Here is a 22,092-nt window from a genome sequence, read left to right as displayed (position 1 = left end):
GTGTCTCGTTAGACCGTGAATGTTCGTAGTGTTTTCAGGAAAAAGACAGAGAAATAAACTGTAAAGCGATTTATTTTCAAGGTAGTTCTCTCTATCTGAGCGTACCCCCTTCGCACAGCCGCCTTTTTTTTCCTGCTTCAGCTCTTCCTCCCTCCCTTGAACGTGTTTACCCTTCCTGTGCAAGCTGCAATCTGCGTTAATCACTCTCTGGGGCTGTGGTGGTACTAATAAGCTACTCATAACTACTTAAATTATAATTTGCATAATCAGTGTTTCGAGCAAATATTGGTTGGAAGAATATGCCTATCCTATCAGTGCTCTGGTTGTTGGAAAGAATCATTGATTATCTTTTAAATAGTTAACACTGCTGATATGCTGCCCTTCAAAATGTTACATTGATAACTGAACAGGCTGATGCTAAGTGTCAGAATACAGCATTGATCCACAGATGGTATATTTTTTTGAATGGCAGTGTCTGACACATAATTTAAAGGGGTAATGAGTTAAGTGCTCTGGAAAGAAAAGGGGGTATTGCTGTGCAAACAAAAAGCACAGAACTGCCCTACCTTTTTGAAAATTACAGGCCTCATTGGCATGGTCTGTCTTTTTTTGAGAGAACAGTTGACCAAAAAACATCGTCTAAACAAATTCTTACGTGTTAAAAAAACTCTTTATTAAACAGTTAATGTGTAGCTACAGTATCAGTGTTTTATTTGGGTTACAGCAATGGGAAGAGAGAGTGTCTGAGTACTCCTGTGCGTCTGAACACTGCTGCGCGTTTCCCTGGTGAAAGATAATCCTCAGAAGAGGAAACACAGTCCCTTACTTAAGATTGCATGTGAAAGTAAAGAGATCTGACCTCGTGTTCTTGTCGGTTCTGTAGTCTGTCCTCAAAGTCTTCCCCACGCAGGTGCGTCATGGTGGTCTGTGGAAAACATTCATATTTACATGAAAGGAAGCTCACAGTCTAAAGCAAAGGTTTTCTGCACATCAGCAGAAAAAGGGGAGCTTGTGATCTGTGTTGAATTAGCTCAGATTTGCAAAGTGCAACTGGCTTTACAAACTTACTGCAAATACCGGCTTTTGTAATGGTTTCTAAAACTCTGATTATTTCCTAATGTTCCCAATAGCAAGTTGTATGTAGGCATGAATGACTGTAATTCTTAAAAAAAAAAAGTAACAAAACTAATAACAGGGGAACTTACAGCTTTGGTACTACTTGGCTGCTTTCTTTATGAGACTGACAGCCTGCAATATGAGCTGTAATCAGGATCTTCAAGGCTGTGTAAGGTGCCTTTTCTGCCCAGATTCTTGCTTTATTTTAAAGTTGAGTGTTGTTGTGTTCATAGAAAATTCTCATGGATTTCTGTCAGTAGTTCTTATAATTTGTTGATCTTGGAAATTCATTAGTAATTACATCTTGCTTCCATTTAGCATGAATTGTATTGAATAAAGATGATCAGATGAAGGAGTGGCTTTGAGAGAAAACTAAGAACAGCTCTTTTGGAAGACCCTCATTGAAATTAATTGAAGAAATATATATTGAACAAGAAGGGCTGCCAGACAATTTGACAGACTTCTAGGATGTGTTCTGACAAATTTGGGAGTGGATAAGGAAGAGGCTTGGTTCTGCTGCTTGCTTTAGTTTGGCTTAAGGAACAAGGAAGAAGTCCTGTGTGCTGTGTATGGGGCAGTGGGGTATAAAGCAGATGGGAAGGGGATGGAAGAAGAAGGGACAGACACAACTCTTCTACACTTGCATTTCCTCATGGCAGAAAGAAATGCACAGAGGGTTTGGATATAGAAATGCACGGCTGCAGGTTGGAGGGAGTGAGAGTGCCCCAGCACTGCTCAGATCTGTCCTACACTGAAGCACTTGATTTTCTTTATTGGTGCCAGGGAAACGTTGGTAAATTTAATTTAGAGCCTTGGAGCACTATAAAATCCATCATGATGGGGTTTTGGCAGTTAGTAAGAACTTGCAAATTGCAGAAACAATGTTATTGTTCCATTAGGCACATGGGTCTGTATGTGAATGTAACAGGAAAACTCTGCTCTGAGTAAGAAGAGGTTATAAAAATAGAAGCATGGGATGTTAGAAAAACAGTCCTTTCTTTCATCCTCATACTTAAAAATACAGAAGGAGCTCAATATTGGTAGCCAGAATTCTTGGAAGACTGAAAGAACAATCTGTAAACACTCGAGGGACTTGGTAGTCACAGGAAGATAAGAGGGAACCCCCCTAACAGCTTCATCAGAATTCCCTGGCTGGGCTCCTTCTCTTTGGCTGCATCTCCCTAGGGGTCTGCGTCTTATCTTGCTGGCTTCCTTTCCCCTATTTGCCTCTGACTAATAGGCTTTGTCTTCTGGTTACTGGAAGTCTAGTAAGTTCTTTTGTCTCTTACCCCTTCCTCCTTTTTAAAAATACTAGATTAATGGCTGTAATGTTTTGCAGACTATCTTCATTGGTGACACGGATTAATTGTGTACTTGACTCTTAAGTTACCCAGCAGTAATAACATAGTAACTTGACTTGAAACAATGGTAATTTCATGGCAAATGTTCAAGGCAAATGTTGCCTTCTGGTAAAGTGCCAACTGCAATTTACTCCCTGTAAACATGTGACACAAGTAAACTGTCTGTGCAGATTTTCTCAGTGTCTTCTGTACAGTAAGTCGTCTCTAGTGTGTCTTTTGAAACAGTCAGTGATCTCTCTTTTCTCCTCCCGTCCTTTCCTTTGCCTCTCACTTGAGTCAGGTAATTGCAGATCTGGGTTGAAACCTTCCCAGGGAGTGATGAGGAAAGCCAAGACTTGCAGACTGCTCCCATTGCTCACTGTCACCTCGGCTTCCCCCTTCCCTGAGGAGGGTTCGTGGACCCGCTTGGCTCTTGGCGACGAACGGGGGCTGAGCAAATTGGAGAGCCCCAGGGAGGTGGGGGTTGGCAAAGCTAAGGGGAGCTCTGATTTCCCCTGCACAAGTGCCAGTGGTCCTTGTGGTGAGATGAGGAGGTTCTCCTTGTCACGTATGGCTTTGGTGTGATAGTGTGATGGTGTTTTTACGTTCTGATCTCAGTGCTGACCATAACAGAGCAAGTAGGGAATCAAAGCTTCTTGCCTAAAAGATAATCTGAGAACTGACCCATTTAGGTCTCCATTTTGTCCATGTGTCTTGCGGGGCAGCTCTCTGGTCCAATGATCTGCATCTTAAAGGAAGCAGAAAATCTGAATTTTAGTTAAAGGTTATTTAATTGCAGTGTTTTGCTGCTAGAAGAATGCCAGTTAGGGGACTACTTAGATGTAAGTATTCAAGAACTCTTTCACAGAACTAGGAATACTGTAGAGAAACCAACAAAAGCATAGGTGGTGAGACAGGATTCCAGTAAAGAGAATAAGCTAGTATAATCTTCTGGTGTCTCAGAAAGAATGGTTATAAATGCTGTTCTGTCTACAGCATCTGTCTTGTGAAAGACAAAACTTACTTTGCAAAATGTGAGAATGCTGTTCCTGACCTCCTGTCACAGTTTGTTATTCCCACAAAGTCAGACTGCCAGAGACAGTATGACAGTCCTAGTTGTTTGTTGTCTCACTTTTCCTGTTTAGTGAACATAAGTGGGTTTTTTTCAACCAAAAGGATTATGTGCTCCTGAAATATACCAGTCTTATTTTTGCATCCATGTAGTAGCATAAAGTGACAGTTTTTAGTTCTTACTTTGAGGGGTTTTTTTTGTGTGTGTAATGCTTTTCCTCCTGCAACTTTGAAACTTGTAATGCAGTCAGTCTTATCCTTTTGTTTTAAAATGGAAAGGGAGGGAGAAAATCATCTTAGTGCCTATGATTATGGGAGGCATGTGTAGCTCAGTAATAGACTCACAAACACAAGTGTCCTCACTCTTGGTTTTGGTCATATGCTGACTGTTCAATATTTTCATTGCCAATGAGTCTGTACAGAAAGCCTCAAGTATTCTGGATCATCATAAAAATGGATGGCCTGGAGTGCCAAAGATCTGATGTATTCCAGCTTCCAGCAGTTACCTGTGCTTGGAGTTAGTGATTATGTCTCATGAAGTACAGGATAGATACCTACCTGGTTTCTTGTGAGGCACAAAATGTCAAGAGAACTCAAAAATATGTGAAAACTTATGAAAAGTGTGTGTTGGTTGAATGCCACCAGATTTCTAAAGGAGAGCTGAGAGTCTGATACAACTGCTGACCAAGTTCAAGTACTCAAAAGGAGCTCCTTTGAAGCTGCTGATACAGTTAGCATCAAAATACTGCAGCATCCTTTGTACAGTGGGAAATGGTGATGCTGTTCACTGCAATAGGGAAGTTGGGACTCAAATCAGGAGAGAGAATTAGGGCTTCAGCAGGTGGCTGTGTGTATTTTCTGCTTTAGAAACTGCAGTCAGTTTAAAAATCCAAGCATATGCTCTTAAAGCACTTTCATATGTCAGTGCTTTCACTTAGAACAATTTGTTTTACATAACTTAGATATGATTCCAGTATTTATGTGGTCAGCTGGTACTGAAGTTCCTACACAACTGCATGCAATGAGTGATTCTTTTGGCTGGCAGCCTGTAAACTGTGTTACACTCACTGAGATGGCCAGAGGGCCTTCTGTAAACTCCTTATGAGCATCTGCTGCCAGCAGGGATCTTATGAGCTGGTCTGGCTCTTGTCTTTAGACTTGTCCCTTTAGTGTTAGGGGCTGTGTGGGTCACTGTTCTCACAACTGCTTTCTGCTGGAGAGGGACACTGTTAGCCAGAACTGTTAGAAGGGCTTCTTTTTTTTTGTGTGACTGCTGTCTTTTCTTCATTGTTGGGAGCAGTAAGAAATATGAAGTTATTTACTTACTACAATTAGTTTAAAGCATATCTTCTTATTACAGGAGTCACTTGATAATCTACCTGAATTACATTCAGCTGAATGTAATTGGTGAAGGCACCTCAGACACTTCAAGGTGAAGTCTGATAGCTGAACTCAGTGTAAAAGAAAATCTGTGCACACTTAGCTCAGTTTAAAAGTAAATGTTTTTCTTTCCATTGCCAAGTAGATTGTAGACCGAGGTGGTTTTTCAAAGTTATTCTGGTTTGGCTACAGAGACTTGCAATTTTCCGTAGGTTAATTTGCAGAATGGATTGAGCCAGGGTAAGGTAAATATTTGTAGCACAGCTACTTTCAGATGCTTTCAGTGGAATGCATCTCTGTCAAATACCCGGGGGCCGTGGTTTCTTTTGGTCCCATAACCTGCAGTTTTGCTGTAGAGATGTGAACTGGTTGTGTCAGCACAGAGTAGCTCTTCCCTTGGCATGAGCTGCTTTAATTATTCATAATACATACCGAGGTGTTAAAGGTCTGTCATGCTGTGCAAAAGTTACAGTGTACCCTGGAAAAATAGTGAAGGATTATTCTTTTACCACCCTTTGCACATGAAAGGGGAAAAAACACACAAACTCTTGTTAGAAGATAATTTGCTTTTTTGTACATGCTGGACCTTGTATGGCCTTTGACAAGGATCTTGAGGGAGGAGGGGAATATTGGTAGTTTTTAAATGGATGGAGATTAATTCCTCAGGGAATGAACCTTTGTTTTTTGAAGGCGATTGAGTTATGCTCAGTGAAATAAATGAGAATAAATGAGTGACTACGATGTAGGGAATTGGATGGAATCTGGTTTGGGTTGTGGTTTCAGCTTTACTGAAAACTGATGGCATGATCTTGAATAGCCCTGTTGTTTGGCTGTCTTGATTTCCCCTCTGCCCATTGTCTTGCTCATAGCTTAAATAGACTTCTCAAAACAAGTACTGCTGCTGAATTAATTAGTTCGTTAATTTATTTACATTACAAAAGCACCTGAAGGCACCCTTCTAAAATTATATTCTGTTTAGCTAACCGGACTTGGGTTTGTTCTTTGAAAAGACAGTAATCCTAACAAATCATTCCACCCACCTAATAAAGTAAGATGAAGCACATAATAGGAAACAATTGAAAACTTTTTAATGGGGCCAAATGGAAAAACAATGAGAAGTAATCAGTAAGGTATTGTGTGGCTAGAGAATGTAAAGAGAAGGGAGGGATTCAAGGATGATGCATGTGTCTGCTGGAAAAGCTGCTTAAGGAATGTGTCTTCCATAAGAAAAAGTTGTAAGGTGCTTTACTCTTTCTCTGCCTATCATTTTTCACATTATTATTCGTTTTTCCTTAAGCTGGCCTTACACAATTAGCTGCACACAGTGAGCTACAGATCTGAAACATCTGTTCCACTTTTTCTTAAGACTACTTGTTGGACTTTGAACATGAAATGCGGTGTTGTGTGAGTGCACACAGTGTCAGGTGCTCTTCAAGAGTGCAGAAAGCAGGTTTCTTCTGCCCGGTCTTGAGTGGAAAAACCTCTCTTGATGAGCAAGCTCTGGACTTGGAGTGACAGCACACCAGGTTAAGGCTCAGTTGTTTGCTAAGAGACTTTTGCCTGCATCCTGGTGACTGGCGGGGTTGCTGTAGGAAGAGATTTGGTGATAGCTCTGATTCTTGGCCCTGAGACCTGGCCTGGCATTATGGACTGTAAATGTGGTGAAGTTGTTTCTGATTTGTTTGGGGTATTTTTGTACCTGGCCTTCTCTTCCCTGCCAAAGTAGTAAATCCTTTCCAGTATGGCCTTTCTCAGAGAAGTCCACTTCTCATTTGAGAAGGTATTCAGGCTTCCAACATACCTGTTGCCTGGCTTGGTATTCCCATAGACTGCTACGTAGCCTTCTGCCAAGTGGCAGCCAGAACTCAGCATGGTGCCTTTTCAGGTGTCTACTTAACTAGCTTCTACTCTATGCAGGCATGTTCTTAGGATCAAATTTTACCTAGTTTGATCACATTTCTTAAGCTGTTTTGTTTCCAAAGCTCAAACTGAGGCTAATCAGAAATAGTTTGTTCCTGGTTTGGAGCAGGTTGGTAAAGTTCTCGTGTATCTGCTCCCAAAACCATAACCTGTCTGTAGTTCATTGAAAGGTTCTTCAACTGCAGGAAGCCTCACAAACTAATAATTCATTTCAACTAATTGCAGCAGGACTTTCCTGCTTTTAGACTTCCTCTTGAGTAACTTTGCATAAATGTATTTGTGCAGCAGTGGTGCGGAGCAGATCAGTGTGACAGACTGGTACTAGCAGTGCTTGGTTGAGGATGTGGTGAGGTGTGTTCTGGGCTCCTGAGAGTCCATTATATGCCATTGTGCTGCACTCAGAATGCTTCTGCTGAGAAAGTTTCATTGCAGGTTAAGGCTTGAAATAAGCAGTTCCCATAACATGCTGGCTTTGACTGAAGTTTGTTTTATGCTGTAACACTTGTGCACAAAGTGCTTGGGTATTGTAGTGTAGAACTGAAATGCACAGTGAAAGTTTCCACATGTAGCGCCGATCCTTTCAATTTCTGCCTGCTGAAGAGGGAAAAAATACCACTGATTCTTCACTGATTCCCCACAGGGGAGAAAAGAAAGTTACCTTTGGTGAGAAAGCTGCCTGCTCTTACCTCTGGGCAAGCTGCTGAGGGTGTGGAGGGTCTGCACTGATCCTCACAGCCAGTGTCAGGAGAGCAAAGGGGCTTAGACACAGGTGCGAAAAGAGGCAGGTGAGCAAAACAAAGGCCTCCATAATCCCGAGGGTCCACACTGTTTACTTACTTACATTTCCCTGTGGGTTGCTGAGGGATTGCTAACGAGCAGTGCACGCTGTTGTCTGAGTTCCTGTGCTGTGGTGTTGCTGCTCCACAGCAGCACAGGGGGAGGGATGTTGGTGACCACAGCATACGGCTACACCGTGTGACTGTGGCCCAAGGACTGAACCAAAACCTGTGCCACCAATGTGCTGATGCTTCTCTCCACCCCCGCTGCAGTCACTGTACATGCTTTAGGATGTAGTCAGTCAGCCACAGTGCATTGCTGTGCTATGACAGCCTTTAAATACAGCCTTGAAGAGCTTGGTCTTTTAACTGCTAACTCATACTAACTTTTTATTCCATATCCTATAATTGTGTTTTCAAAGTTTACACATGCTACTACCTTAAAAAATTTTAAAAGGTTAAATGGACAACTTGGAAGGCCAGAAACATAAAGAAAGGGGAGGAATTGTAGTTGGTGGTTCTACAGATGTTAAAATTTCTGGCTCCAGTCAGTGTGTGTGTATAGGTCAGCCAACATGAAAATTACTTCAAACAACCTGAAAAAGTTTGGCTTTTGCTGGGTAGGGCTGATCTCCATCAGATTCAGCTTCTTTTGAACTTGAAATAAGTATTTGCTTCCAGTACGTGCAGTAAGTCCACTGGAAATGTAGATTTGGTGGATCATAGATCTTTTCCAAAGAAATACAAATATGTTTGAAAAGTAGTTTATTGCAAAAAGTTGCCATGACAATGATTTTTCAAAATGTGAACTGTAAGATGTTGCTTCTCAGTTTAGGTTCCTGGGGAATGAGGCTGCACAGCACCCTGTGTCCCTCCCTTTTCTTCTTTCCTCCCTGGTGATTTATAAAAGGAATTATGTAGATGCAGAAGGCCAGAAGAAATTAACATAGATGTGCCAGATGTTACATTTTCTTAAATTCTTGAAATTCATGGGATGCTATGGTCAAATAGGAAGAAATTCAAGCTAGTACTTCCACCGGGAGAGAGGCAGACACTCCTCTGCTCCCCTGCACATTTAAGCTTGCTGGTGGCTGTGCACCCACAGGAGTGTCTGCTAAAAGAGCTGTGAAGCCCTGGAGGAGGGAAAAAGGGTGGTTGGTTGTTGGTGGAAGATGAAGTTTGAGAGGAGAGTATATAAACCCAGTGTGGAGTCGACTTTTTGGTCTCCATCTCAACAGTAAATGCCTAAAAATGGTTCAGTGGAGATATGTTTTTGCTCTGTGTGTGTATATGAGTGAAAGTACCACCCCAGAGTTTCCAGGCATTTTGAAATGTTTGGGGCTTTTAAAGCTCTATCAACAGCTTTGGTCTAAAGCAGGTTTTATGTGTCAGTCAGATTTTCCTAATCCACGTATAGGATTCAGGTTCGGGGAAAACTCATGTGGAGATTGGCATGTATGACAAGACCTTGTTTTATGGTTGTCCTTCTACATTGAGCCCCCTCTTTCTGCTGCAGAAAGCTCTGAACAAGCTAATGTTCCTGCTTGTTTCCTAAGAAGTCAATCTCCTGTAAAGGTAAGTATGCAGCAAGGCAGCTTTTGATCACCTGTCTGCTCCCTAGGTGTACTAAGAGCTGTAAAGATGTTTTAGTGTTTATGTTAGTATGGTAGAGCAGGGGAGCTTTGCCAGAGATTTCTTGTTTGTTGTGTTTTTCTTCTAGATCAGATGCAGAAGTGTTGACTAGGGGCTGCAGTTGCAGCTCTTGCTACACAAACCAGACATACCTCTGTCTGTCATCTCTTCAGAGGTTCCTAGTTACACAGCAGAGCTGTGAATTTAAGAGAAGTGAAGTTGAGCCAGCTCAACTGAACATGGGAAAACAAACATGGAAAAGAATGTGCTAGAGAATGAAAAAAGAGAATTACTCTCCAGACCCAAATTATGCTTTGCTAGGTAGCAGCTGTCTGGCATTCACAGATTAAACAGCGCTCCGCTAACATGCAGTGACAGTGATAGCATGTCCTCTGCTTTGCTTTGAGTGCATGAAATGAGGAATTAACTCTGCCATGCTGAAAGCCATAAAAGTATCCGGAAGTGTCTATTTACTCCTAACAAACATTTGAATTTATCTGTTGTTTTCAGTACCTGTTCTATGGTTTATATGACAATGCAGAGTTAATGGTGTTAATGCTACTTTATAAGTCAAAAAAGTGAAGTAGTATTTTATAAAATGACTCTTTGAACAAATGGAGTTTGGCTCTGAATGGTTTTATTAAATACACAGTTGGTTCTCAGTGATTTGGTGCATTTCATGGTTTTCATAGCCTCTCCTAAATGTAAAGATTTGTGTGGTCTCTTGTCTTCCAGCATTCTATGTGGAACCCAGGGAGCCTAAAGGAAGCTGTGCAGCTAGTGGAATGATTCCCTGTGTAGCTGAAACTAAGTAAGTATTAGATGTTTGCTTACAAGATCACTTGTCCAGCACAATTGTTAGAGCAGCAATTGCTTCTGCTTCAGCAGTGGCAATGATCCTCTCCTGCCTCCCCAGTGGGAAGCTCTGTGTATCCGTTCAGAGTTGGAAACAGACAGAGCATCCATGATACTGTTTTAAAGTCAAAAAGTCATGTATCCCTGTCCATTAAAAGGTAGATAATGCATAGCAGAATTCTGTAAAATTCTTGCAGACTATGCTCAAGTGTTTGTGAAAAGCTGAGGCTGGGTTGAGGCTTAGTTAAGCTCTAGCAATGTTGTCTTTGCCTTAGCTAGTGCAATGCTACTTGGAAAGGGATTTAGTGGTTGGCTGAGCTGTCTCCCCTTTTGTTATGAGATTTCCTAAATTTGTCTTCGAGGTCTTCTTGAACGTATGGAAAGTTTTTTCCTCTATTCTCTTGATACTTTCTGTGTTTTGAAACTCATTATAAATACCTTCTGATGCAACACTTTATTAAACAGCATAATGCTTGTTTTGCTTGTTATTCTCTGGACATATCCAATAATTTCTATTGCTACAATAACATCAGTCATTAAAGAAAAATACAGGGTTACTTAAATATCTCCTTTGCATCTTCTCTCCTGCTGCCAGCTCCCCCCCACTTCGTTGCTGCTGTTTTCAATTGTGCCACGGTGTGCCTGTATGATTGAGAGTTATTACTGAGTCACTTTGTTTTGCTCCCTTCAAATTTGGGTTATGTGTGATCTGGTCACTTGAAAATGGAGGAAAAATGCTGCAAATTCCTTACAGCACTTAGAAAGAAACCCCACACAAAACCCTCACCAAATCAAAAAGCCCCACCAAGCATTAGCTAAGGCCTTTGTAATCTTCTCTAGGTTTTCATTTAATGTGTGGGGCCATATGGCTCTGCACATCCTTTGTTCTTAGAGGGTGACTTTCCTTTAGCTGGCTGTATTCGCCAGCACTCATCTTCCTGTGTTCCAGCTGCTGACTCCTTTCTAGAAAGGTGCAGAGAACGTCATTGTGGATCTCTGCTTTGCAGATCCTGTGATGTGGAAGACGGCCTCATGGGCATCTTGGTGATTCATATGTACTGGAGATCATTGCTCAATACTTTTCTGAGTAATAGACTTCTTTGGGAGCACTGGATCCTGAAGTGCTGAGCACATTCCAACCTTAGCCCTGAATTTTGATCCTTTTTAGTAGAATGGCAAAAGTAGCGGTCACTGCTGCCTTTTATGTCTTGCTTTTGTGCCGCACAAGCCTGTTAGTAATTTTGCTTTTGGGCACTGATCCTTTTGGGAATTGGTGCTTTGCCACCAGTCCGGTGTAACCTTGGGGTACATGAGAACTTTATACTGGTAGTTCCTGACCCAGCTGGGAGTGATCTCTCTGCAGCTGCCGGCGCTGCTGCAGCCGGGACACTCGCTGTGCTCTGGAGCCGAGCGCACGGCTCTGTTCACCTTCCTGAGGGTGCTCTCTCCCACTCCCTGAACGCTGGCTTCACTGCAGCTCCTGATGCTGCAATTAGATCCTCTCTCCAGCCTTCCTTAACAAAAGGGCCGGCTTCTCCCACTTGTTTCTATCTCCTTCCGAGGCTCTTGTTCCTTTCATGCCTTGAAACCTGAGTCATGTAGGAAGCGGAGGTGACTAGTTAGTGAAGTGGATCCAGCTCAGCGAAGGCAATTTACAAAAGGGTAACTGATGGAGTGCCAGAAGACTTTTCTCTTACAAAACCAGATACATGCACAAGCTGCCAGCGGATGCAGTCTGGATTTTTTTTTCCCAAGCTGGTTTTGCTATTTTTGGGGTAGAATGCTTCTAAGTATCTGGCACATGGCATCAAGTTTCATGTAGAAGAAAAGTGAGGAATTTCAGCAACTGTACATCAGTATCTTCTAGTGTTTGTTCATAAGGAGTAGGATTGTGCTCTGAAAACCTCCTCAGCAGGGGGAGGAGGAAGGAAGAACTCAGTTGCTGCAGGGAAGAGCAGTGCTAGCAGTGCCCAGGCAGTGGCTGTTCAGGAGCAGCATTCAGCTCTTTGTAAGGCAAGTAGGAGTACAGGAAATGTGTTTGTTAGAGGGGTACGATGTGAGGGAGGTGGTTAACTTGCGCTCTAGGGGCTAATGCTACTGGGCTTGCTTGTTTTTGAAAACTGCTCGTGGGACACTTCTTCCTTCTATGTATTGTAATGCTCTTTTTGTGACAGCTAATGTCTTTAAAACCCATCAGTTTCATCACATTGGTGATGTCACTTTGTAGACCTGAACATGAGATTGTTATCATCGTTAATACAAGCTGTTGCTTAGGAAGCATGACAGCATGAGTCACTTGTATTAGGAAAATTATGGACACAGTCTTGCAAACTGCCTTTTTTTAAAAAAAGCCCTTTAAATTGGGATTCCTTGAGTGAATTTGATTAATCTGTCAATTATGATGTGTGTGATTTGACTACTTTAGAGGAAAGTACTGTTCACTAATAGGCAGCTGTTCCTTAACCTTCCCACAGGGAAAAGCTGTTCCAAATCACAATAGCTAATAACTGCTGTTACATCTTTGAGCAGAAAGTTTTCTATACTACCTAGACTCTGCTTTAAGCTCTAATACTAGTCTGTACTCAGGATTTTTTATTCTGTTCTTTTACCTGCATGCTTTTCTCTAAAGAAAAATCTGTCCAGTGTGGTGCTAGCTGCCTCTGAGAAACTGATGGAAGAACAAGAATTAGTGTAGATTGAGCATTTGAGTTCTGATGAATTTAAAGATGGGGAGGGGGGGAAAAGCTGGTATGTGGGAGTTAATCACTAAGCAGTTTTTACACTGCCTACTAATATCCTGTTTGTTTTGGTGTAATGAAATAATGACTGGTGTAGACTGGAGAGGACGGTGTTACTCAGGCACCTGGCAGCACAGAAATCAGTTCCAGGCTGTGCTTTGCAACTGACAGAGCTGTGAAGAACTAAGGACCAGTGAAATTGTCTTATGGATTGTTTATATTGACATGCATATTTTTATGAATCCTTTAAAATAACTATTTTTAAAAATTGTTTTAATTAAAATATTTATTGAACACATTAAATCAAACTTTGCTTGCCTGTAAAAATGATGCTGCAAAGTTCATCTTTAAAGCATTGTGATGAAAGAATATATAATATGCTTGTTCCTTTGGCTTCTTAAAAATAGGTATTTGTTAGTTTTGTGTATGGGTTATGTGCTTAAGAAAAGGGACTGGGGAGGGAAAGGGAAGCCAGGTAGTGAAATCCAGCATCTTGGCTGTTGTAGTTCCACTGGCAAAATTTTTTGCTCATGAAGCTGCACAGGTGCTGTTTTGTCAAAACAGGTATAATGGCTGAGAGAAGATTTGTTTTTGTAATCCTAATATCTGAGAATTCATCTGTACTTGCTGCTGCTGTTGGTTTACAGCTTAGAAGAGGGGTTCAGTCTCAGTAAAGCTTTGCCCAAGAAAGAATACAGTAAAACTGACATGACAGCTATTGTATTTCTTGATTTTTAAATTTTTGTCTCTCTTCTTTCTTGTTCTAATTCTAAACTGGAAGCTGTACACAAAGTCAAGGCAATCTTTATGTTTGAAGCTTTTGCCTTACTGACAGCAGAGGTGAAATGCAAATAAGTGGGTAAAGGAGGAATATGATAAGCAATTGCTTTCTTGGAGCTGACATTTCTGAGAAATGGACTGTCCATGGTGTGGCTGCTCGCTGATAGGACAGTGTCAGAGTGTTAGCTTGGTTTTAACAGGGAAAATTGGAGAACCCTTTTCTGTGGTTAAAATATCTTTTCCAAATATGCAGGGCTTTGTGATCTATAAAAAGAGAGTATGATGAAATCATTTCGGCATTTTAATCTTTATTTTAAAAAAACCCCTCTGAACTGGAATTACTACTTCTTATCTGCATGTGTGTCTGTCTGAAGAAGTTTCATTAAGAAGGCCCCCTCCCCTGTCTGTCTCCTTACCTGAAGGGAGGAGCCACTTGAAACAATGAACTGTTCCTGAACACCCTCTTGCATAAGAAGTGTTGCCTCCTTTCTGCAAACACATTCTGTGTACGTTTTAAGTACAAAAATCTAGATTCCAAACTCTGTTTAAAAACAAACACACAACTTCCACTCTCTCTCCTCCTCCCAAAAAACAGCCAACAGCCAGCTCCCTCCTCCCCACCTCCTTGAGAAGCCCCTTTTGCTGGTTTGCTGAAGGTACAGTCTAGATCCAGTGCTTAGGTCTCTGACAGGTTGTCCCATTACTGTCCCCGTCCTTCCTTCCCTGCTTTGTTTCAGTGTTTTATATTCTATATATAAAGTGTGGGTATACTTTTAAAAAACATTTCCTTTAAAATATTTCTGGGTTAGACGAGTCTGTCGCGATGAAGCCTGTACATGAATCAACCTCTTTGTAACCTATGCTGCAGTAAGAATTTTAGGAATTTCCTTTATTAGGACCCGTTAGTATAGTGGAGCCACTGAGTGAGCTGCATTGCTTTCTAGGTAAAATAGCCTGAAATTGCCTGAAATTTATGGCATATACCAGCCTTGTGTACACTGCTCCTTTGCAGTACACAAACCTTAAATATCCTGAAGTCGGTCGCTTAATGGCAAATGTTATCCCACATTTAATACTTCAGATATTCTTTGTAGAAAGACAGCAGTTTGACTCTGAAACTGTTTTTCAGGTTAGCTGAGCGCTGCTAATGGCATGGTGAGATGTGTTGAAGAGCAGCTGCGAGGGTGTCCAAGGGCAGGGGGACCGCGCTAGGAGCTGGGCTTGCAACATCATGGGCCAGTGTGTCACCAAGTGCAAGAATCCTTCTTCTACCCTTGGCAGCAAAAATGGGGAAAGAGAATCTGGCAGCAAGTCCCACAGCAAGAGAAGTGCAGTCCACAAAGACGACCATGGCTCAGCTTGCGGGAAGGCTTCAGGAGACATTCTTGTGAATGGGACAAAGAAAACAGACGCTGCCGTTGAGTCCAGTCAGCCTCCGACGTTTTCTGGAGATACAAAGAAAGACTCTGTTTGCAGTGCAGAGGAATCTTCTCTTCAAAGGATTGGGGAGTTATTCAGGAGGTATAAGGACGAGCGGGAAGATGCCATACTGGAAGAAGGAATGGAACGATTTTGCAATGACCTCTGTGTTGATCCCACTGAATTTAAAGTACTAGTTTTGGCTTGGAAATTCCAGGCTGCTACCATGTGCAAATTTACAAGGTTAGTTCTTGTAGAACTTGTAATTATTTTCATATGTTAAGTGTATCCTGTCAGCAGTACATTGGAGAGACAGCCTCATTAGCTTCACTTACTTATTTCTTCTAACATTTGTATTTTGATCAAATTAATTCCTACCACTGCAGAAGGTAAGCTTTGTATTGTCTTCTTTTCCCCTTCCCCTCACAGTGGATTTCAGAAGATGTGGTTTTGGCCATTATGCTGCTTGTGATGAACAGTGTAGTGAGATTCTGTAGACATTAATTAATTCCTGATTTACCAAAAGCAATTTACTGTATCCAGCATTATCATGGTGATGAGATTGGACACTGAAATTAATTTTTCCTTTAAAGTGATGTGAGATTCTTTAGTAATTGCTACTAACTCTGTTAACAGTCTGTGAAAGAATGACAGAATTGTTCCTGTGCAGCCAGTGTTACACTTAATGTCTTTTTCCAAGAGTAATCTTGTTAAAGCATAGAGAGGGAAGGAAATGTGAGGGTTTTGACACTGGTAGCTGTTTCATACTGGCTGACAAATGATTGCTGTTCAAAGTGCTGTCTGCCCTGCTGGACAAGGGCCTCAGTCAGCAGGCTGACAGCATGTGTGATGCTACAGGAAACAATGGACGGGCTAAAACTTATCCCACAAAGCCCACAAGCAAACCCAAACTGCAGCAGCCTCCCCCAGCTTGATTAGCAATGTCCAGGTAAGAGCAAGTAAATACTGCCTACAAGACTTGCAGGGACAGAAGGAATTTTTTTGTTTTTTGGTCTACCTAGATTGGTTTGAGTAATGCTGCCTATTTTTACTGAGCTTATAACTTTCAAAATTACTTTGGTGTTCAGAGCTTTGACCCAAGCCTCTGCTGTGCACTGAACAGCATCTTCAGAGTCTTTGTGGCTGTGGGTGTGTGTCAAAAGGATGAGTTACTCTGGAATGCAAATGTGGATTTACTGGAGGCTGGCGATGCAGGTATTTGCTCAGATGGTAAAGGAATTGTAAGTAGTGTCTGTGATTCTGCACAGCTACCATGAGTATTATAAACGGGTTTTAATTTCCTTGGGGAGGACAAATCTAGTGGTGAGAGGTTAGCTTTGTAGAAGGGCATGCTCCATGGTACAGGTGCTGATGGACTTCTTCCATCAAGGAAAACAGCGTGGTCTGTTCTCCTGAGTGCTGCTCCATCTCTTGTCTTCCCTCGTGTGTCAGCCTGCTGGCTCTCCTGGCTGGTTGTAACACTTGCACGGGAGCATCAGAGAAACTGGAGCTAAAGGTGTACCCACTTGGTACAGGACTGGTGCTTCGAGCAGTGTTGATACATTGTGCTGTAGCTGTGATGCTGTGCTCCCTTCCATGCTCTCAGCAAGTGCCTTGCTGACCCACACCAGTGGCTCCCTTTTGGTTTTGCAGGCTGGAAGAGCAACCACAAACCAAGGAAAAGCCGAAGTAAACTGCACTGTCCCTTGCAAACAGCTCACCCAGAGCACGGGCATTTAGCCATGGGCAGTATTGAATCAAGTTGGGGTAACATTTCAAACATTTGGAATTTCTTCTGTGGTAAATTAGATTCACTTTTTAATGTGAAAGGCATTCCAGGATGTGGAAATGTCCAGAAAAGCCAGAGAGCAGAATCTTTGAGAGGCTAACAGTACCCCAGCAGACCTGGGGGCTGTGTGTGGTTCCCCAGGCCTTAAGGACTTGAGGCCTTGGGACTGTCTCTCTTTCCAGTAGCTCCCCTTGCCAAAACCTTTGTGCCACTGGGTCTGAGGGTACACCTTGTCTTGTCCAGGTGGTCCTCCTTGCTTTGATGCAGCTGAACGGAGACGGGACGTGTTCGGCACGCGAGGTCGGTGGGAAGGGCTCACTCTGACTTCTCTTCTCTTGCTTAACAGGAAGGAGTTTTTTGACGGCTGCAAAGCAATAAATGCAGACAGCATTGATGGCATTTGTGCAAGGTTCCCCAGCCTCCTAAATGAAGCCAAGCAGGAAGATAAATTCAAGGATCTCTATCGTTTCACCTTCCAGTTTGGCCTGGACTCTGAAGAAGGACAGAGGTCGCTACATCGGGAAATAGCCATTGCCCTTTGGAAATTAGTCTTCACCCAAAACAAGCCCCCTATTTTGGACCAGTGGTTACACTTCCTAATCAAGAACCCCTCAGGAATCAAGGGAATCTCCCGGGACACGTGGAACATGTTTCTAAATTTTACTCAGGTGATTGGACCAGACCTTAGCAACTACAGCGAGGACGAGGCCTGGCCGAGTCTCTTCGATACCTTTGTGGAGTGGGAAATGGAGCGAAGGAAAAAGGAAGAGGAAACCAAATGTGTTCTGTCCTCGGACACTGAGGGCCTGTGTGCAGACGAACAGACTTAGCGGCGGCCGAGCAGCAGTGACAAAAGCGACTTGTTGCCCTTCACGAAATGTAAACTCTGGATGTTTCTGGAAATTACCGAGGCTCCAGATTTTTCTACTTTACACCTTTTTCTGCCTTGTCTTTGAAAGGGCTCTAAAATGCTGTATCATGTTTTAGGCACTTTCTTAATTTTGGTTATTCCTTTTATTCTTGCCCTGAAATATTTGACCCTGGCTACAAGTTAAGCATTTTTGGTTTGTTTGTTTGTTTGTTTTTTTCCTAAGACTTCAGATTAGTATAAATAAGTCTGATACTTCTTGCACAATGTAGATCTTTTTAGTTAGGTTAAATTAACATTGCTAAATTATACAGTGCCAGATTAAGTTTTTCATACTACATCTGTCAGGGCAGGTCTGTACTGTGTGTAGTGCTGTTTACATTGTTGAAATTTTAGGCTGTAATAATTTTAAGGTTTTATACCAAGATGAACAGCAGTGTTAACTATAAATGCATTAATCCTGGGTAATAAGGCTCTAAAAACCAACATAAGCAACAGCTTTTTGTAATATGGCTAATTCCCATTTTGAGCTAACTCCTAGTGAAGGAGTCCAGATCATTCCTTTTTTTGGACTTTCAAACTAAATGTTGGGATTGTTTTATAAAATTACTGTACCTGTCAGTCAACTGAGTGGTAGATGATGATTTGTATCTAAATCTCTTTACACATTCATGTAATAAAAGAGCAGTACTACCTCAGTTTTATTGAAAGTGGACTTGTTGATGGACTTCCATTTTCTCTGGAAGTTGTATTTTTGTGGTTACATGAGAATATTTTTACTTGACTAAAAGAACCAAAGGTTCTGCTTCTTAAGTTTGCTAAACATTGACAGAAGCAACACACAAATCCTAAGTCTTCAAGGAAAACTGTGGTATAATTCTGCTTTAACTTGTTTGATTTATACCTAAAGTATTACCTTACTTGTCTGGCAAGCACAGTACTTCTATGTAAGGAACTATCTTTTGCATTAATATTGACAAACCAATTTTTTAAAGCATATGTTTAATTGCTAAATTGCAGTTAATACTCCACACTTTCTGGAGCAACAATATTGGCATCTGATGAAAAAGTGAATTCTTAATGTGTTCTTAATGACAACAGTGTAGATGAGTCATTTTTAGACTGATTTGATAATATTTGGATAGGAGTCAATTTATTATTTTACAATGCCTGTATTGGGACTATTTGCCTGTTGAAATTGTTGTGACTTAAAGGGAGTTTTATTAACACTGGTTGAAACTTTTTTGGTTATTGATGCTACCTTTTTTAATTTTAGTATGTCAACTTTTTTACACCTTTTGGTAAAAGGATTGATTGCCAAGGCTTTCTCTATAGCCAAGTGTTGGCTTAATGAATTTGATATACTTCCGTTACACACTGTTTATTTTCAGAGCTGCATTTCAGGATCATAAAACAACTTCAGCTGAAGAAAACAAAACCAAAACAAAAAAAATTCTGGACAGTCATCCATAGCATCTAATGGCTTTTGTGATATAAGGGTTTTAAAGCTAAAGGGAAACAGGTGTTAAGTGGTGAGCTTGTCACGAGGTCTAGGATGTCAGCTTTGCACATCTGCTGTGCCCCAGGGGGGTTAGCAGAAACAGGAGTAGGATCTGCCTGAGTTCTGGGACTGGCTTTGCTGGTGTGCAGCCCTGCAGTAGCTTGGCTCGGAGGTCATAAATCACTGACAAAATGTGGGTAGTGCAAACTGTTTAAAAACAAACCCACAAGCCACAGATAGCATCTCTTTCATCTAATAAAAGGAGAGTTTAGTCCATGCTACTTTTGCTGGGAGACAAGCTGTGGAAAACAAATGTCATTGTTTTAGATGCAGCTGAATCTGTTGCTTTGCAGGAGGAGAACCCTGAAGTTGCTGTTTTTTGGGTAAATACACCCAAAGCTTTGTCCTTGCTTCTCTAACCTTCTGTGGCACAAAAGTGTTTGGCAGCAAAACCTTATTCTGATTTGGTGAGCAAAGCAGGCCAAAGCACTCGTGCTGGAATCGTTGAATTTATGGTGAGACTTTTGCTGGTGCTGTTATTTTTAAAAGACTAAAATAAATTCCCCAACAGAGGCTGCTTTGTTAGGAAAAGTTCCAAAAGGAAAATGATTTGATAGTAAATGAAGACTGTATTTGTAAGTTTGAGACTCTTCATTCATTCAGGTGTTAAATGCTTTGTTCATCCCTTGGTTTTTTCCCCCTAAAGGAAATTTAAAATGTCCAGAATGTGAAGGGTAACTATTCAAATGGGTAGGCAGTGCATGCTTGCACACCAGATCATGGCAGCTTGTGATTTACACCCTAGCATGCAGCAGCTCCAAAGGATGAGGGACAGAGCTCTTTAAGGAAGGTGTTTGTCCTGCAGTTAGAACGTGGACAGCAGTGAGGAAATCAATCTGTAGCACATCAGGCTCAGCCATTTTAATGTATCAAATGTAATACAGCTTCCTTTTAGAGGCAGAGGTGAACACACACGAAGGGCAAAGCTGGTTTCCTGTTGGGAAAAGGACGTACCATTGCCAATGGCCGAGTCCCACGTGTTCAGTGTGGGGGACAGCCCTGCTCCTGTTCTGCTGCTTCCAGCCGGGCAGGAGCAACTCCACCCACTGGGCCGGGTACTTGCAAAAATAACCAAATGATCTACCTAGCAAAGTATCACTTATTTTTAGCCTGATTTCAGTCCTTTAATTACAGAATGCACACCAGACCTGTGTCAGTTTTAAACTCCTGAAGCAGGAGCTGAAGGTGCAGCTCTCTGGCAGTGCTGGCAGTGGGCGAGGCCGTCAGACCTTCTCTTGGATTGCCTGGTGATTTTGTGATCCCAAACGAGACTCGCCCGGACTCTGTAATGCTGGGGTGAGGGAGTGGGGTTTGTGTGTGTTTCTGAGAAGTCTTTAATAATATTGGAGCCTCTGAAAATGTGCTTGTTTAATGGTTAAACTGTGAATATCTGTGGAACAGGCCAAATACATTCACTCATCATTTTTATATAATTTAATTCTTCATTGTGTAGGGCACAGGACTGTAAGTGAGCAGTGATTCTCATGAAATCCTTGAAACCATTGCAACTGTTTCATTTTTAAAAAAATTAGATTATGCATTAGGAAACTTTATGCATGTAGTAAATCTGCTGCAACTTGGGATAAATAACTATAGATAACTATATAGATAGAGTAATATACTGGAAAACTGGTCTGACATCCACAATCTGTGGCATTTTATTGCCTTCTCTTATATGCAAAGAAATACAACTCCTGTAAACTTTAGTCCCTAGTAATAAAACACCACCTACACCATATTATAGTTTGCAACACCTTTAAAATTTGGCTTCCATATAAACTGGAGGCTTAATTGCGTTAATTTTTACTCATGTGGGTGCATTTCTGAGGTCAAAGACTATCTCTTGATTCAAGTAAGGATTTGAAAGATCCCACCCATAGCTGGCCATAAAACATGACCGAGGAAATGAGTTGGAATTGACCACCAAATTGTGAGTTTACTTGCTGCTGGTGCTATTCTACATGGAGAATTACAGCTTTTTAGTACTGTGCAATCCTAGTGAAAGGACCACAGGAAAATGACTGAAGGTGTGGCAGGTGGCACAGAAGCAGCTGCAGCTCTGGCAGTTGGGACTGTGAGAGCCACTTCCCTGGGCTGGCCCGGCTGATCTCCTGGATCAGCCCTGAACCAGGACAGTTCTCAGCCAAGCACAGGTGAGAGCGTGAAATGAGCTCAGGCTGCTCTGCTGAGGAGGGAGTGGCTCGGGTTGGTGGCAGAGGGATGCAGCCCCTCCTCCCGTGGACCGGGGGTGGTCACAGTGCTGGGGGCAGCAGCAGCTTTACTGGGTGACTTTTATTTCACTCTCCTTGTGTCCATCAGAGCCTGAAGAACCTACGGATCCAGGACTAGCCTGTCACCCGTGGTTCCCAGACCTATGCACTGACCAGTGACCTTAGACTTTTCGTGACACTGTCAACATAACTATTATACTTAAAATTCTAAGCCTTGTATCCAAAAAAAGCCCAGCAAAGTTAAAGAAACCATGTAGTTAATAGCCACCTCAGTTGTGATATAGTTTGTTGGCTGAGGTTACATCATTCCCATTCTTTGGTAAATAATAGTCATTGTGAGTTTCTGGGTCTTGCAGCCTTGTGTTCTGCAGTGTGATCCTTTTTTAGAAGGTCCTCAGCAAATTGGGCACCCAGTTCTTCCCTTGAGCCCACTCTGCTCAAAGTGTGTGCATGTGAATTTAGCCTTTCATATAAAAAAGGAAGACGCTTAACCTGAAACTCAAAATTCTTCAGGGTAGTGCTTCAATATAGAGAAAAACATATTTTTTCAAATAAGTATTAAAGCAAAATGTCTGCTTAAATTTTGTTGCGTGCAAACGAACCCACCAGTGTTAAC

At 41.8% G+C, this 22,092-nt stretch overlaps 1 protein-coding gene across 1 annotated transcript; it reads left to right on the top strand.

Moving 5' to 3' along the window:
• The first annotated feature begins 9,992 nt into the window (after positions 1-9,992).
• Positions 9,993-17,847, top strand: DCUN1D3 (defective in cullin neddylation 1 domain containing 3). The gene is made up of 3 exons (XM_082291922.1): positions 9,993-10,046; positions 14,738-15,270; positions 17,163-17,847. The coding sequence occupies exons 2-3, from the start codon at positions 14,840-14,842 to the stop codon at positions 17,644-17,646; spliced, it is 915 nt and encodes a 304-aa protein (XP_082148048.1). The 5' UTR covers positions 9,993-10,046; positions 14,738-14,839; the 3' UTR covers positions 17,647-17,847.
• Positions 17,848-22,092: the final 4,245 nt, after the last annotated feature.

Source organism: Coloeus monedula, assembly GCF_965178545.1.
Source record: "Coloeus monedula genome assembly, chromosome: 16".
Taxonomy (NCBI): domain Eukaryota; kingdom Metazoa; phylum Chordata; class Aves; order Passeriformes; family Corvidae; genus Coloeus; species Coloeus monedula.
This window is presented reverse-complemented; position numbering and strand designations above follow the sequence as displayed.